This window comes from Eleutherodactylus coqui, chromosome 9 (genome assembly GCF_035609145.1).
Source record: "Eleutherodactylus coqui strain aEleCoq1 chromosome 9, aEleCoq1.hap1, whole genome shotgun sequence".
In the NCBI taxonomy this organism is placed as follows: Eukaryota; Metazoa; Chordata; class Amphibia; order Anura; family Eleutherodactylidae; genus Eleutherodactylus; species Eleutherodactylus coqui.
This window is the reverse complement of record NC_089845.1, coordinates 118,857,505-118,876,011: the sequence shown is the minus strand read 5'-3', so window position 1 is coordinate 118,876,011 and position 18,507 is coordinate 118,857,505. Positions and strand designations below refer to the sequence as shown.

The 18,507-nt window shown below is 44.3% G+C and overlaps 1 protein-coding gene across 2 annotated transcripts in view; it reads right to left on the bottom strand.

Annotated features, from left to right (window-relative positions):
* NIPAL2 (NIPA like domain containing 2) overlaps positions 1 to 18,507 on the bottom strand; it is a 143,255-nt gene that overhangs the window by 37,526 nt on the left and 87,222 nt on the right. For both annotated transcript variants that reach the window (XM_066578399.1, XM_066578400.1), the window contains exon 6: positions 451 to 547. In XM_066578399.1, the coding sequence (XP_066434496.1) occupies positions 451 to 547 (97 nt within the window). The remainder of the gene's footprint in view (positions 1 to 450; positions 548 to 18,507) is intronic.

The following is an 18,507-nucleotide window of genomic DNA, read 5'->3' as shown; positions in this document are numbered from 1 at the left end:
TTAACACAGCAGAGATCGGAGGTTTTCTCTGATCTCTGCTGTAAGAGCTGGTACCTAGCTGTCCTCTGACAGCTAACAACCAGCTCTCCCTGCCACAGAGACCATCGGCTTGCTTCTGACAAGCCGATGGTCTCTATGGCAACCTGTAAACAAAGCAGGAGGTTGCCGGCACATCGGCAATATCTTCTGCTGGTTTTTCAAAGCCCTTGCACTGCTCTGTGTGGGTCTGTGCAGGCAGAGCACACTGTCACAGCTTGTGGCATTGTGCTCTGCAGCTCCCATAGTGATACATAGCCCGGAAATCTTCCGGGCTATGTTGCTATGAGCAGTGGAGCTCGTCCCCGGAAATTTTCCGGGCGTGCCACTCAAGGGGTTAAACAAACTCTAATGAGAAGAGAGAAGAAAATGATGTACAGGCTTTGATATCATCAGAAAGCAATGAACACTCACCAAGCAGAGCTACCAGAAGTAGCAAAACCACAATATGATTCACTCCCTTCCTCTTGTACACGTACAGCAGGACACAGAATACGATTACTTCAAGGATCTAAGAAAGAAACCATACATAATTAATACACAGTGTTGTAAGAAGGTGTAGAAGCAATTTACTGTATGTCTCTCTACTTCATTCTTTACATTAGAGGCTTAAACCTCATTTCTTATCTATTCCTTTACCAATAATAATATAGTGTATACCATTGACATTTTATCTTTTAGGTGCTGCTGAACACAGCGGCAGATTTATCAAACCCATTATGTCAGTGTTATGGCATGCCAGTCACAAATTTTGTCAAACACTAGAATTTCCAACTTCTACTTTCATGTCACTTTTGAAAATTGTGACAAAAGAGGGTGGGGCCTAGCGGGAAGGAATGGGACATCCCGTGGACCATCAGATTTACTATAATTTTCATTATTAGGCATCGATATGAATTTCTGACACATAGACAACTTAAGATATATCAGTGTATTAAAGGGAACTTGTCACCTCCCAGCAGCACCATAAACTAAGTTATCGTGCTGCTAGGAAAGGTGGCATGAAGCCAATGGAGAGATAGGTGATGCATTTCTTTTATACTCACCCACTCTCTCACTCTGCCCCTGCGAACATCTGACTTTTTGCAGACTTACTGACTGTTTTTCATACAATTCTATGGGAGAGCACACGCACAACAATCTAAAGAGAGAGTCAAACTTCATGCCACATGTGGACTTCAGCAGGGAACGCTGCAGGATCGGGAGAGCGGGCGAGTATAAAAATACATCACCCATCTCCCCACTGCCTCCTCGAACAGAACCATAACTTAGTTTATGGTGCTGTGTGGAGGTAAAAGGTTCCCTTGAACCCCTTTAGTGGCACGCCCGGAAAATCTCCAGGGCTTGCTGCACTAACCATGCAATTAAAATTGTTATAAAGTATTCTTTCATTACAAAAAAATATTGCAATGCCATTGTTGCATTCCTAAATAAATACTTGTGAGATTAAATTGCATTGTTGACTCATTTAAAAACCTGCCCTGTGAGGCATGACATGGTAATAATAAACCTGCCACTGAAGGGGTTAAGAGGCGTGTGCCTCAAGCGCTTAGGTTCAACACTTACCTAAGAAACACCAGTCTTAATAAATTCACAGGTAGGGATTTCCAAATGGGCATTATAAGGCAATTACAGTCACAACATATTTGACTGGACATAAAATAATGACATATCTGCCTTCATGGAGTACCTACATAAGCGGAGATCACTCTTTTGAGGAATCAGAAGGAAATGTAGAGCTATTCAATATGCTTATTAAAGGGAATGTCCAGAAATGAGAACACACACAGAAGAGAAAAATAACTGCAGTCTCTGAAAAACAGTGCCACACCTGTCTACAGTTTGGGTATGGTATTGCAGCTCTACCCCATTCACTCTAGAAGAGTTGAGCTGTAATATCAGACAGCCTGCAGACACACATGGCAATGTTTCTGGAAGAAAGCAGTTATGTTTTTCTAATCCTGGATAACCTCATTAAAGGGAACCTGTAATGACCTTTGAGCCCTGTAATGTACGTTATGGAGCTCAAACGGTCAAGGAACGGGAAGTTCATTTTATACTCTTCAGACACCCCATTTCTGCGCTGCTTCCCCCTGAAATTTGTACACACCAGCAGAGTGACTACTTTGAGTCCCCTCTGTGCAGACGCTCATCAATTTATCTCTATAGGAGAGAGTGGACTGAAAAGAGTCACGCTGCCTTTCACGGACTTTGAGGGGACACAGCACAGGAACAAGGTGCCCGTTGAGTATAAAACATCGCTCCCCATACTCTCCATTTCTTGACCTGTGAACTCCATAATGGAAGTTTATGGGGCTAAAAAGTCATGACAGGTTCCCTTTAACACTACCTGGTGATCTATATGCTATGGAAGTACCCAAGAAGGATATTTCCATTAAAGACCAAATTGCCTAGTATGAGCACAAGGGATATTGGGTAAACACATTATCACCTGAACAAGGTAGAACTACAGGTTTTATTACAGCTTATGTTTATTCTTTTTATCTTCTTGACATCTTAACATTCGTCAAATAAAAAACGGGGTTATGCATCAAAAACGAGAATATCCAAGATTGTGTGCTGATTAATTTCATAATATATCTTTATCCGTGTTTGATCTTAGCTTTACAAATGCCCTGCCTGTATTCACATAAATCTATCTTTCAATAAAAATTTTAGCTGCCAGCAATCACCACATTGAGAGATGTAGCAGCTCAGTGCACACTGTTTTTATTGAGCTCAATGGAAGTCAGAGAAGAAACTTGAAGCCAGTGGCGTAACTATAGGGGATGCAAGGGATGCGGTTGCACAAGGGTCCAGAAGCCTTAGGTGGCTCATAAGGCCTCTCTTCTGCATGTAGGGAGCCCAGTACTATGAATAAAGCATTATAGTTGGGGGCCCTGTTACAGGTTTTGCATCGGGGCCAAGAAGCTTCAAGTTACGCCTCTGCTTGAAGCTGTTGGGTCCCAATGCAAAATCTATAGGAGAACCCCCATCTATCAAGTAAAATTCCTAATGTTGGTTTTCTGCATATGGGAAGTGAATATTTTAGGACCCCCATTGCTCCAGGGCCAAGTACAACCGCTGCACCGCTATAGCTATATCCCTAATAGGAGCTGTATACGGTAAGCTCTTATGCTCAGATACTGCAGATGGAGGAAAGCAGGCAACTTGAAGCTTTCCTACAGATAAATGGAGCTCCAACTATTATTGAGATGTATTATTAAATTAACCATATATAATTTTGGACCTACAGTATATAGTGGTAAGAAGAAAAAATGGTTATCAAAATCTGGCCTCTCTTTTTAAGACACTGGATAAAAGTGCCAATGTATCAAGACTGTTCATATGTGGATATAATAAATGCCATATATGTATAAAAGACCCTTAAGTCAGGAGCTCAAAATATATATATATATATATGAAATATAAGTCAGTGCTACCAGGGAATGATCACCTGCTAGTTATTTTTCAGCAAATCTTTCCTCTTGGCTACTTGTTAGCTCAGCTCCATTAGTTGTAATCCATGGCTATAGTTTAAGGCTCTTTTTACACAGGACTGGGGCAGCGTCAACCAATAGTAAGATGGAGTGTGTCTCAGACTACCTCTCATTAGGCACTGTAGCTAAACTAGTTACAGATCGCAACTTTTCCATAACAGAACCCAGCCAAAAGGCAGTCAAGGAACAAATCTTAGAAAAAATAACTGGCAGGTAATCATTCCCTGGTGGTACTGACTTATACATCAAATAAATAGTAAACCAGCACCATCAGGGGTGTCAGTAAGATAAGTAGAGAATCTTCATGGATATTAAAATCCCATCTTTAATTCATCTTGCATAGTAAAATACGTTTCGACTGGTGAAACTCCAGTCTTTATCAAGATAATCTATGATAGATTGGCTTGATAAAGACTGGAGTTTCACCAGCCGAAACGTTGTATTTTACTATGCAAGATGAATTAAAGATGGGATTTTAATATCCATGAAGATTCTCTACTTATCTTACTGACACCCCTGATGCTGCTGGTTTACTATTTATTTGAAGCAAGTATATTGGGTGGGAGGTCTACGTCCGAACGCAGCTTTGCATCTAACGCCCGGTCACAGCTCTAGTGAGTATATTTATTTCTCCTATTGTGGAAGTGCCGCAACAACCTGCTTTTTATCTTGGACTTATACATCAATTTTGAGCTCCTGACTGAAGAATCGCTTTAAAGGGGTTGTCTCATGAAATCAAGTGGGGTCATACACTTCTGTATGGCCATATTAATGCACTTTGTAATATACATCGTGCATTAATTATGAGCCATACAGAAGTTATACACTTACCTGCTCCGTTGCTAGCGTCCCCGTCACCATGGATCCGTCTAAAATTGCCGTCTTCTGGCGATTTTAGACGCGCTTGCGCTGTGCGGTCTTCTGTGCGGTGAATGGGGCCGCTCGTGCCGGAGAGCTGGTCCTCGTAGTTCCGCCCCATCACGTGTGCCGATTCCAGCCAATCAGGAGGCTGGAATCGGCAATGGACCGCACAGAGCCCACGGTGCACCATGGGAGAAGACCCGCGGTGCATCGTGGGTGAAGATCTCGGCGGCCATCTTAGTAAGGTAAGGAAGAAGTCGCCGCAGCGCGGGGATTCGGGTAAGTACTAAACGTTTGGTTTTTTTAACACATGCATTGGGTTTGTCTCGCGCCGAACGGGGGGCCTATTGAAAAAAAAAAAAAAAAAACGTTTCGGCGTGAGACAACCCCTTTAATATAAACTTTTTAAACCTCTGCATATGTGGTCATCTTAAAATAGAAATAATACATGAGGAAATAAGTAATAATTTGTGTTCTTTTACTTTAGACCAAAAGACATAATGAATGATCTATACAGAATCAATTTTTTCCATATTTTTGCAAATCGTTACATTTGTCGATGGAACATTTCCCAATAATGAACCCTTTACACTGGTGTGTCATAGTCCCATGATATGAAATTATGAATACAAAACCAAAATTTCTTAATTTGCTTTCACTACATCAGAGTGTTTAGCCTGTTCCTGAGCAGTATGAATATTCTAACACCTCACTAATGATGTCCCCAGATAGCTAGTCAGCCCTTCCTATAGCAAAGGTTCTGCCTTTCATGGAATCCCAATCATTACACAACTGTTCTATTAAATGACTTCATACAGCCATGAATTGGGTGCATCTTTTTGGGAGGGGGGAGGGGCGGTGGATGGCTAAAATTGAAAAAAATAAAGAAAAATTTCTGAGTCTAGGAAATTAAACTTTATTAAGGTCTCCAAATTCTAATGTTCCCAACACAGCAAATAATAAGATATTGAAGCTAAATAGGCTGTATTGTTTTTATACACATAATGGGGCTGTCTAAATGAGCTACGGTATTAGGGCATATGGATGTCATAGAGGGGGATTCAAGACCGCTTTTGTGAACCAGAGTGGAGAGCCACTAGTTAAAAGTAGCTCTGATTGTGGCTAACCTCGCACATCAATGCATTAAATGTCCAACCATTAATTTTTGAACCCCTACCCGTTGTTATCAAGTGATCCCCAGAGCATGCTGCCATTCCTAAAAGAAATTGTCTTCATGTGGCAACCCCTACAATTTCTTTAAAGGGGTTGTGCAAAGTTAGAGAGTTTGGAGATAACTTTATGAGCATTGGGGAAATGACCCCTAGGACCACCACAATCCCAAGAAAGGGATCCCGGTTGGTTCCTGAGTGAACGAAGCAGAAATTGTGCAAGCATGCTGCCATTCCATTTACTTCAATGACTTAACTGCAAATGCCAAGTTCAAGTGCTTTGGCAATCTCCAGTGTGGTCATTGAAGTGAATAGAACAGTGGCCCACGCCCCGTGACCTCCATTCCATTAGATACATTCCATAACAGCGCAATGTGTACTTACCTGGAGACTATCACTACCAAGTTTAAAAGTGTTTCATTATCTACTTCCCACTCTAAAAGCAGCCTGTCGTTTGTCAGTGGAGAAAGCGAACCAATCTCTAAAGTGCCTTTTACACAGGCTGATGATCGGGCATAAACGTTCATATGCAGAAAATCCTAGTTTGTTGACTGATTGGATCTTTTGTGCAGGCACAACAATGCTTGTGTATCCGCAGCACATCTCCCTAGGTAAACAGGAGATGTGCTGCTGACGAATGGAATCTGTACGGAGGCGAATGATTGTATTAACGATTGTGCATTCCCATGCTACCTATTCTTAGCAGCAACAAGCATTGGCTAGACTATTGATTGATGCTTGTAAATGGGCATAGAATCCATGTAATCTGAAGAGAGAAAGATTTGAGAATGTGATATAAAAAGTATACAGAAAAGTTGCTTAACTTTGGTCATTCCGTTATTAAGCCACACTCTCTAAAATCAGCAAAGCATTTAAGTGGTTACCACTTTATATTGGTTTTCTTCCTGCAGATTCAATATTCATAGGTTACTTTTACATGGATGTGTTTTGATAAGTATTTTCCATTAGAACTTGTGAGCCCAAAACAGAAGAGGTACAGATCTATAGTCCTGCTCTTTATGTTCTACTGATGGTTTTGGCTTACAAGTACAGATGCCAATGTAAGTGGCCTTAGGCTGAGGTGCAGTACATAATTAAAAAAAGAAAAACATGGACTCCAAATGCAGTGCACTTTAACAAAAATGTGCCAACTCAACCTGTGCAGACTTAAAAGGGGTTGTCCAGGACTTTTGGTACTGACCTATCCTCAGGATAGGCTACATATAGTAGATTGTGGGGGGCTGCTGTTTGGAATCTCTGCCAATGATCTGATTGTTGGGTCCACAATATATGTGGACAATTCTGGAAGCAGACAACGCTGTCCATATGGATTCAATGGGAGCAGTGTCTATAGTATCAAACTGGGGAACTGCAATGTTCACAGCACAATCTGCATCTAGCACTGTTTGCAGTGACTGCAGACCAACGATCAGCTGATCATCGGGGATCCAAGCATTGGACCCCCACTCAAAAGCTGTTCATGACCTTTCCTGATTATAGGTCATCAATAGAGATGATCGAGCACCAAAATGCTCGGGTGCTCGCTACTCGGGACGAAAGTTTCGCAATGCTCGAGGGTTCGTTTCGAGTAACGAACCCCATTGAAGTCAATGGGCGACCCAAGCATTTTTGTATTTCGCCGATGCTCGCTAAGGTTTCCATGTGTGAAAATCTGGGCAATTCAAGAAAGTGATGGGAACGACACAGCAACGGATAGGGCAGGCGAGGGGCTACATGTTGGGCTGCATCTCAAGTTCACAGGTCCCACTATTAAGCCACAATACCGGCAAGAGTGGCCCCCCCCCTCCCAACAACTTTTACTTCTGAAAAGCCCTCATTAGCATGGCATACCTTAGCTAAGCACCACACTACCTCCAACAAAGCACAATCACTGCCTGCATGACACTCCGCTGCCACTTCTCCTGGGTTACATGCTGACCAACCCCCCCCCCCAGCGCACACCAAAGTGTCCCTGCGCAGCCTTCAGCTGCCCTCATGCCACACCACCCTCATGTCTATTTATAAGTGCGTCTGCCATGAGGAGGAACCGCAGGCACACACTGCAGAGGGTTGGCACGGCTAGGCAGCGACCCTCTTTAAAAGGGGCGGGGCGATAGCCCACAATGCTGTACAGAAGCAATGAGAAATATAATCCTGTGCCACCGCCATCAGGAGCTGCACACGTGGGCATAGCAATGGGGAACCTATGTGCCACACACTATTCATTCTGTCAAGGTGTCTGCATGCCCCAGTCAGACTGGGGTTCTTTAGAAGTGGAAGCAGATGCATTTATAATTCCCTGTGGACCCACAGCATGGGTGGCTCCCTGGAACCCACCAGCGGTACATAAAAATATCCCATTGCATTGCCCAACACAGCTGAGGTAGTAATGTCGTGCTTAATGCAGGTGGGCTTCGGCCCACACTGCATGCCCCAGTCTGACTGGGGTTCTTTAGATGTGGAAACAGATGCATTTATAATTCTCTGTGGACCCACAGCATGGGTGGGTGCCAGGAAGCCACCGGCGGTACATAAATATATCCCATTGCATTGCCCAACACAGCGGATGTAACGTCAGCTTTAATGCAGGTGGGCTAAAAATTCATTTGATTACACTGTAGGCGAGGGCCCACAAAAATTGCTGTATCAACAGTACTAATGTACATCCAAAAAATTGGCCATGGCCAACCAAGAGGGCAGGTGAAACCCATTAATCGCTTTGGTTAATGTGGCTTAAGTGGTAACTAGGCCTGGAGGCAGCCCAGTTTAACGAAAAATTGGTTCAAGTTAAAGTTTCAACGCTTTTAAGAGCATTGAAACGTATAAAAATTGTTTAGAAAAATTATATGAGTGAGCCTTGTGGCCCTAAGAAAAATTGCCCGTTCGGCGTGATTACGTGAGGTTTCAGGAGGAGGAGCAGGAGGAGGAGGAGGAGGAATATTATACACAGATTGATGAAGCAGAAATGTCCCCGTTTTGGATGGTGAGAGAGAACGATGCTTCCATCCGCGGGTGCAGCCTACGTATTGCTTAGGTATCGCTGCTGTCCGCTGGTGGAGAAGAGAAGTCTGGGGAAATCCAGGCTTTGTTCATCTTGATGAGTGTAAGCCTGTCGGCACTGTCTGTTGACAGGTGGGTACGCTTATCCGTGATGATTCCCACAGCCACACTAAACACACTCTCTGACAAGACGCTAGCCGCAGGACAAGCAAGCACCTCCAGGGCATACAGCGCGAGTTCAGGCCACGTGTCCAGCTTCGACACCCAGTAGTTGTAGGTGGCAGAGGCGTCACGGAGGACAGTCGTGCGATCGGCTACGTACTCCCTCACCATCCTTTTACAGTGCTCCCGCCGACTCAGCCTTGACTGGGGAGCGGTGACACAGTCTTGCTGGGGAGCCATAAAGCTGGCAAAGGCCTTGGAGAATGTTCCCCTGCCTGCGCTGTACATGCTGCCTGATCTCTGCGCCTCCCCTGCTACCTGGCCCTCGGAACTGCGCCTTCTGCCACTAGCGCTGTCGGATGGGAAGTTTACCATCAGTTTGTCCACCAGCGCCCTGTGGTATAGCATCATTCTCGAACCCCTTTCCTCTTCGGGAATGAGAGTGCAAAGGCTCTCCTTATACCGTGGATCGAGCAGTGTGTACACCCAGTAATCCGTAGTGGCCAGAATGCGTGTAACGCGAGGGTCACGAGAAAGGCATCCTAACATGAAGTCAGCCATGTGTGCCAGGGTACCTGTACACAACACATGGCTGTCTTCACTAGGAAGATCACTTTCAGGATCCTCCTCCTCCTCCTCTTCCTCCTCCTCAGGCCATACACGCTGAAAGGATGACAGGCAAGCAGCATGGGTACCGTCAGCAGTGGGCCAAGCTGTCTCTTCCCCCTCCTCCTCATCTTCCTCCTCCTCCTCCTCCTCACCGCGCTGAGATATAGACAGGAGGGTGCTCTGACTATCCAGCGACATACTGTCTTCCCCCGACTCTGTTTCCGAGCGCAAAGCGTCTGCCTTTATGCTTTGCAGGGAACTTCTCAAGATGCATAGCAGAGGAATGGTGACGCTAATGATTGCAGCATCGCCGCTCACCACCTGGGTAGACTCCTCAAATTTTCCAAGGACCTGGCAGATGGCTGCCAACCAGGCCCACTCTTCTGTAAATAATTGAGGAGGCTGACTCCCACTGCGCCGCGCAAGTTGGAGTTGGTATTTCACTATAGCTCTACGCTGCTCATAGAGTCTGGCCAACATGTGGAGCGTAGAGTTCCACTGTGTGGGCACGTCGCACAGCAGTCGGTGCAATGGCAGATGAAACCGATGTTGCCGGGTCCGCAGGGTGGCAGCGTGCGTGTGTGATTTGCTGAAATGTGCGCAGATCCGGCGCACCTTTCCGAGCAGGTATGACAAGTGGGGGTAGCTTTTCAGAAAGCACTGAACCACCAAATTAAACACATGGGCCAGGCATGGCACGTGCGTGAGGCTGCCGAGCTGCAGAGCCGCCACCAGCTTACGGCCGTTGTCACACACGACCATGCCCGGTTGGAGGCTCAGCGGCGCAAGCCAGCGGTCGGTCTGCTCTGTCAGACCCTGCAGCAGTTCGTGGGCCGTGTGCCTCTTCTCTCCTAAGCTGAGTAGTTTCAGCACGGCCTGCTGACGCTTGCCCACCGCTGTGCTGCCACGCCGCGTGACACCGACTGCTGGCGACGTGCTGCTGACACATCTTGATTGCGAGACAGAGGTTGCGTAGGAGGAGGAGGAGGGTGGTTTAGTGGAGGAAGCATACACCCCCGCAGATACCACCACCGAGCTGGGGCACGCAATTCGGGGGGTGGGTAGGACGTGAGCGGTCCCAGGCTCTGACTCTGTCCCAGCCTCCACTAAATTCACCCAATGTGCCGTCAGGGAGATATAGTGGCCCTGCCCGCCTGTGCTTGTCCACGTGTCCGTTGTTAAGTGGACCTTGGCAGTAACCGCGTTGGTGAGGGCGCGTACAATGTTGCGGGAGACGTGGTCGTGCAGGCCTGGGACGGCACATCGGGAAAAGTAGTGGCGACTGGGAACCGAGTAGCGCGGGGCCGCCGCCGCCATCATGCTTTTGAAAGCCTCCGTTTCTACAAGCCTATACGGCAGCATCTCTAGGCTGATCAATTTTGCAATGTGCACGTTTAACGCTTGAGCGTGCGGGTGCGTGGCGTCGTACTTGCGCTTGCGCTCAAACTGTGGCGCTAGCGACGTCTGGACGCTACGCTGAGACACATTGCTGGATGGGGCCGAGGACAGCGGAGGTGAGGGTGTGGGTGCAGGCCAGGAGACGGTAGTGCCTGTGTCCTCAGAGGGGGGTTGGATCTCAGTGGCAGGTTGGGGCACAGGGGGAGAGGCAGTGGTGCAAACCGGAGGCGGTGAACGGGCATCGTCCCACCTTGTGGGGTGCTTGGCCATCATATGCCTGCGCATGCTGTTGGTGGTGCCTCCCCAGCTGATCTTGGCGCGACAAAGGTTGCACACCACTATTCGTCGGTCGTCAGGCGTCTCTGTGAAAAACTGCCACACCGTAGAGCACCTTGACCTGTGCAGGGTGGCATGGCGCGAGGGGGCGCTTTGGGAAACAGTTGGTGGATTATTCGGTCTGGCCCTGCCTCTACCCCTGGCCACCGCACTGGCTCGGCCTGTGCCCACACCCTGACTTGGGCCTCCGCGTCCTCGCCCGCGTCCACGTCCTATAGGCCTACCCCTACCCCTCAGCATGGTGTATTACCAGTGATTTGATTTCCCAGGCAGGAAATAAATTGGCGCAAGCCTGCTGTTAAACGTAGCTGGCTGCGTATGATTTGTTTACTATCTCCACCCACCACACACGTACACAGAACGCTGAGGACTGACAGAGGCAGGGCACATAGAATTTTTCCCTTTTTTTAAAAAGAAAAGGCCCACTGACTATATTCAATCAGATAAGAAATCTGTTCCACAGAAATGCAGTTATATGAAGTGCAGCAGAGCGGAGACTTTTCACAGGCAGCAAATAAGTTGGCGCAAGCCTGCAGGACAAATAGAATGTTTCCCTTTTTGGGAAACGGAGGGCCCACTGACTATATTCAATCAGATAAGATATGTGTTGCACAGAAATGCAGTTATATGAAGTGCAGCACAGCGGAGACTTTTCACAGGCAGCAAATAAATTGGCGCAAGCCTGCAGGACAAATAGAATGTTTCCCTTTTTGGGAAACGGAGGGCCCACTGACTATATTCAATCAGATAAGATATGTGTTGCACAGAAATGCAGTTATATGAAGTGCAGCACAGCAGAGACTTTTCACAGGCAGCAAATAAATTGGCGCAAGCCTGCAGGACAAATAGAATGTTTCCCTTTTTGGGAAACGGAGGGCCCACTGACTATATTCAATCAGATAAGATATGTGTTGCACAGAAATGCAGTTATATGAAGTGCAGCACAGCAGAGACTTTTCACAGGCAGCAAATAAATTGGCGCAAGCCTGCAGGACAAATAGAATGTTTCCCTTTTTGGGAAACGGAGGGCCCACTGACTATATTCAATCAGATAAGATATGTGTTGCACAGAAATGCAGTTATATGAAGTGCAGCACAGCGGAGACTTTTCACAGGCAGCAAATAAATTGGCGCAAGCCTGCAGGACAAATAGAATGTTTCCCTTTTTGGGAAACGGAGGGCCCACTGACTATATTCAATCAAATAAGATATGTGTTGCACAGAAATGCAGTTATATGAAGTGCAGCACAGCGGTTACTTTTCCCAGGCAGGAAATAAATTGGCGCAAGACTGCAGGACAAATACAATTTTTCCCTTTTTGGGAAACGGAGGGCCCACTGACTATATTCAATCAATAATATATGTCTTCTGGCCCTGCCTACACAATTCTCTCCCTGTAGTATTACTGCAAGGCGCAATGCTCTGCAGACAGCCGATTTTGAAAAGAAAAAAATATGCAACACTGCTAACAGCAGCCTGCACAGTACTGCACACGGATAGATGTGGCCCTAAGAAGGACCGTTGGGGTTCTTGAAGCCTACACTCACTCCTAACACTCTCCCTACCTAAGCACCACTTCTGTCCCTGTAGTATTACTGCAGGGCGCAATGCTCTGCAGACTGCCGATTTAGAAAAAAAAAAAATTTGTGCAACACTGCTAACAGCACCCTCCACAGTGCTGCACACGGATAGATGTGGCCCTGAGAAGGACCGTTGGGGTTCTTGAAGCCTACACTCACTACTAACACTCTCCCTACAGCAGCTCCGGCACCAGCAGCACTTTCCCTCAGCTAACTCACAAGACATCTGAGGCGAGCCGTGGGAGGGGCCGACTTTTATACTCGAGTGACATCTGATCGCCCCAGCCACTCACAGCAGGGGGGTGGTATAGGGCTTGAACGTCACAGGGGGAAGTTGTAATGCCTTCCCTGTCTTTCAATTGGCCAGAAAAGCGCGCAAACGTCTCAGAGAGGAAACTGAAAGTAACCGGAACACCGCGTGGTACTCGTTAAGAGTAACGAGCATCCCGAACAGCCTAATATTCGCACGAATATCAAGCTCGGACGAGTACGTTCGCTCATCTCTAGTCATCAATAGTAAAAGTCTCGGACAACCCTTTACGTTTTAGATACTTTAAAATAAATATAAATTTATATGTGAATATTGTGAAGATCAATAAACAAGGTACAACTAAAAAATCTCTAATACAATAAAACATATCTTGTCATTCTCCAGTATGTATAAACTATGTATAATTATAACAAAATGTTCTGCTGGAAAATGCTCATACAGAAGACAGTTATTTCTCCAAGAGCTTTGCATGCCATCGTAGCAAATTGTTCTAGGGGTTAGGAAGTAGTCAGTCACTAATTTTAAGTATACTCTGTGCGGGTCAGCTTCCTATGCAGGTCGCTGCAGCATGGAACACAGCAAAGCACTCGCTGGGTGAATGGAATTCATTTTTGTCCATTTGCATTTTGTAATAAGGTAAAATTAAGCAAAAAACTGGTAACACATGGCTGTGGATGAACAGAGTTTATTGTCAGAAAGTCATCGTTAAAGAATAAACATGGGCATAAAACAGAAAGAGTTGGGGCTCTCTACTTCTCGTGTCTCCAGTCTTAGAAACTACACATCCAGGCACAATTTTCACAGCATTTAAAATTTAGCATGCAAAATCGTAAACAGATTTGTAGTTTATACAGAAAATATCCAAGTAAGCATAAAAGCACTAATAAAGAAATGACGCCTATCATTGGTTCAAGACGTCTCAGTTCATTTCTCAGCAGCCTGGCATATGTCAAAGTGGCTATAATCCATTCCATGAACTTTCCATGCTGCTAAGGTCAGAATGTTCTTGCTTTATAGATATACAATCAAAGTCATAATCTAATGAATTTCTAATGGTGTGGTAAAATCCAAAATAAGATTTGGTATGGTATAATCCCTCCAGTGGAGGGAACAGAACTGCAAACATATGTTTAGTATTGTGGTGACTACAAATGTTGACTTTTAACTATGTCCGGGTCTTAAAGGACCAAGTGAAGACCAGGCCTCCTGTTGCTCTCTTCCCGTTCTGCCATCTCAGACAGTAGTTATAAAGCCATGGTTTACAGTTTACCATCATCCAACAATCTCACATTACTTCAGAATCCACAAGTGTTTCAAATCTTTTTCTGCAAAGCTCTCAAATATTTTCTTAATATAATTCTTAATGTCTATTCACTAAAAATTAGGATGTGTGGGTCAAACTTGATATTTCATAGAACTACATCCTGGACTCTGTGTCTTTTCTCAAATAATAAGCTCATGTAACTACAACCGCACAATAGGTCATCAATAGTTAAAATTAGTGGAATTCCACAACTTCCGAGACCCCCGCCAGTCAGCTATTCACTGGGCAAAAGTAGACCGCTCCATACACTAAAACAGTGTCCCAGAGAACAGTTGTTTGGTGGTGATCCTAAATAGCCAATCCCTGCCAATCAACTATTGATGACTGTTGGAGTAATAAATATGTATCCATTTTCTATCCATCTTCTATCTTGTATGCTTCAGCCGGTCATATTATACTGTTGACATTTTCCTCCATGAGAACTTTGCAGATATTACATCTAGTTTAATCTTGCTTGGTCAGAATATACAGTACGTTGTGTACTTTTAGACAAGAACAACAGACTACAACACAATCTTAGTGCTATCAACGCCTGCTCTCCATGAGAAGGCCATTTTACAGAAGTCTCAGAAGACATAGTTCCAATCGGCCTGAGAGAAGTCCTGCCCGACAACTAAGATGTCACTGTTCTTGTTTAGTTTTAATAACCAATGATAATAAATGAATAATAAAAGTGAGGCGTGTTCTAGCCTCATTGCAAATTTCTTTGTATATATACTTCTGCTTGTTAATAGAATAAACAGAACTTACTTGATTACACTGGGAAAATGAGTATGGTCATTCTGTTCTCGGAGTATTCCATTTTACTGTTATTTTATAAGATTTGAAACACCCAAAATATACCTAAAGTGGAGATTTCGCCATCATGACCTATCCTGAGGATAGGTCAATCAATCATTCAAAGATGAACAACACCTTTAATATATCCTTAGGCTCTGCTCAACATCCCCTTATATCCTTGTTAAATAGTGTGAGTGCCATCTCGTTGTCACAGTCCATCTGATTGTAGAGCCATTTCTAGGAATGTCCTTTGGTCAAGTCTTTTGGAAGGAAATTTTGGAGCTGACCTCCAAAATTGTCCACCATTACACCAAGCTTGATTCTTTATTCTATGAGAAAAAGGTCCGCAGGCTGTCCTAACATTTCCTCACTGCAGCAAAAATTTAATAGCTGGATGTTTGAGACAAACACATCCTTTGTCCAAGATGGAGCTATTACTTAGGATACATGAAATTTGTATCCTTCAACATCGGACAGTATCTCTTAATGACTGAGTAAATCAGTTCTATCTCAAATGTGAACCCTGAGACTTCTACTGGTTTGCACTTAGCTCCTAGGCTGATCAACTAATAATACTTAAAAGAGTATTGCCGGACTTTAACTATTAACGACTTATACTAGCCACTGGGACATCGGTCCTGACCACAATGAAGAGCCAGAAGTAGAAGAGGAGGCAGTACTCCCATTAAATTTCTCAGCAGCCTGGCAAGTGTCAAAGTGGCTATGATGCATTCCATAGACTTTCCATGCTGCAAAGCCAGCCATTACACTTCCTCCCATGACCACCTATGATGATGTCTGCTCTGCTGCACTGACAATGGGCCGAATGATCAGTTAATTGAAAGGGATCCTGAGTGTCAGTCCTCGGCGATCAACTATTGATAGTCTATCCTGAGGATAGGTCATTAGTAGTTAAACACCTGGAATACCCATTTAATGAGAGGTAGGATAGGTTGTCCCATCACCTTCCCTCCTCTTTTCCCTTATATTTCTTTGTTGTGTCTATAGGCTTTTATTAAGTCTGCAGTCCAGTTTTTCCCTCTTTTTGCTGAGCTTGCCAAGTATCTGATTGTCGAAATGCTTTTTTTCCCCCTTTTTACATTTTTTATTTAAGCTCTTAACATATGAATCACCTACTTCAAAGTTATATTTTTCGATCTTTCCAATATTTCATTGTCAACATATTCTAGTTCATGATGATAGATACAGGATTGATTATTGTTCATCAGGGCGTATTGTTCTAGTAAGAATTTCTATCCTTGGCTATTTTTCAAAAAAAGTTTATATGTTGTCTCTAAAAATACTTGTTTGTCTGTTTAAAAAACTATTTAAATTGTTGCAATCAAATAAAAAACAATAGAAGAAAAAACAAACATGGCTGCTTTCTGAAAACAGCCTCACACCACTTCATAGATTGTGTTTGATATTGCAGCACCGCTCCCTTGAAGTGAGTAGAGTTGAGCTCTGAACAGCTGTACCTACTGTCTGGGATTTTTACTATTGATGACCTATTGTTAGAATAGGTCATCAATAGTTGATCAGCAAGGATACGCTGATTGGCATTCCCACCAATCAGCTGATATCAGGCCCTGAAAGCAGATGGCGCTGTCCTAATTGCAAGACAAGACTTTATACTTCCATATTATAATTGCATTAATTAAACAATACAATAAGAACATTATGGAATTGATGCTACACCATGATGATAACAGACCAAAATCCAATGCTCAAATATTGATATCCCTTCCTAGGATGGGCTTTATCTTCACTCACTACTTCCCCTATGTAGACTTGTATGGGCAACATGCATAATCCCCCTCCTTCACTTTCTGTTGTCTCTGTTACTCGAGATGGGCATCACTTGACAACAGGCAGTGGACAGCAAATTATAAGTAAGGGAGACCCCTAGTGGCCAGTACAAAAGTGTCTTGAAAAGTTAGTGATCATTGAAAGGTAGTTTCACACAGTTTTTTGTTGCTCTTTTTTTTTACATTAAATTCAAAAAGATATGGAAAATAAAGATAAGACACCCTCATACTTCTTCCTGCTCGACCCAGATTTGACTCAAATAGAATTTAAATAAGATAGTGGTGAGTACTACGCGAATAGAACATTCCTACATTTAGAATCCACTGAGAATAATCATATATATCCAAGCAGCTTTATTTTAAACTGCGCTGTTTATTTTTACTGGCGAAGTAAACATAGTGAGCAGATGGTTATGGAATGTACCACATCATTAAATTAAGGATGACATTAATTGTCGTAATAAAAATGAATTTAGAAAGCGTGCAGCGCTGCGGCGGCCTCCAAATTCCTCTGTTTACTCCATTAATTGGAAGTGTGTGACACTCGCAGTGCCGTGATTGCACCTCAGTCATCCAGTCTCCTCTTCGGGGTCCGTGTTTATGCACTGACATTTGAACAGGATGGATAGGATAACCAAGTGACTGCCGTGTTTATATGAAAATAAATCAATATGAGAGATGTCAAAAAGAGGAGGGCAGAGATTACTGGAGCAGCGCCGATGTGCCGAAGCAGCCACTAATTGATGTCAATCAGCTGTCAGTGCAGGGAATACTAATGGAACTTAGTAATGCACAATGTGGTAATATTTCTCTGGAAGCAATGCAAAAGCTGCGTGCTTTATAACCGTAGATGAAACTGACAAATGAGACAGTATAAACAGTGGAAGACATGATGAGCAATTTAACCAAATTCCCACAGAAATTGTCCAGGCGCCAGATTAGCAAAAAATGACCAATTTGGTATTTTGAGGCTCTGAATGCAGATATTCAATGGTGCGCCTATTTTTTTAACACGGGTTGCAATTTATATAAAAGTATAAGCTACATGTAAATTAAGGTAATTTCATAAGCATGTTTTATTAATTATCTTGTACTGATCCTATTTACAGCTTATTTATAGATCACAGATATATTCATAAGTCTGATTGTTATGGGAAACAGTCAACAAGCTTGTTATCAGACTCATTCTTAACAGATAGGCCTCATGCCCACAGCCGAGTCAGATTACGACTGCGGAATCAGACCTGGCACCCCCCAGAGACACTATACTCACCTCTCCGGATTCGCCGTGAGTGTCTCTCCCAGCGAGCCGACGCACATGTGCAGTGCAGCGCATGATGTGCTGGCGCTGGAATGTGATTCAGATTTTCGCGGTACTTCCACAGTGCTCACAGCGAAAGTATCGCGGGATGGACAGCTTCCATTGACTGCAATGGAAGCTGTCTGTGCGATTTTACGCACAGACTAGAACATGCTGCGATTCTCCACCGTGAGCGGAAAATCGCAGTTGATTTCTGCTCATGGGCAGGGGAGAATTGGTTAACACAGCATGTCTATGGACGGACATTGCTGTGGAATTCGCGGCCGGTGTCCAACCTCGAATTTCGCCACAATAATCTGTCCGCAGGCATTCGGCCTTCAGGCCTTGTTCACAACTCTGTGAGGCCTCCAGA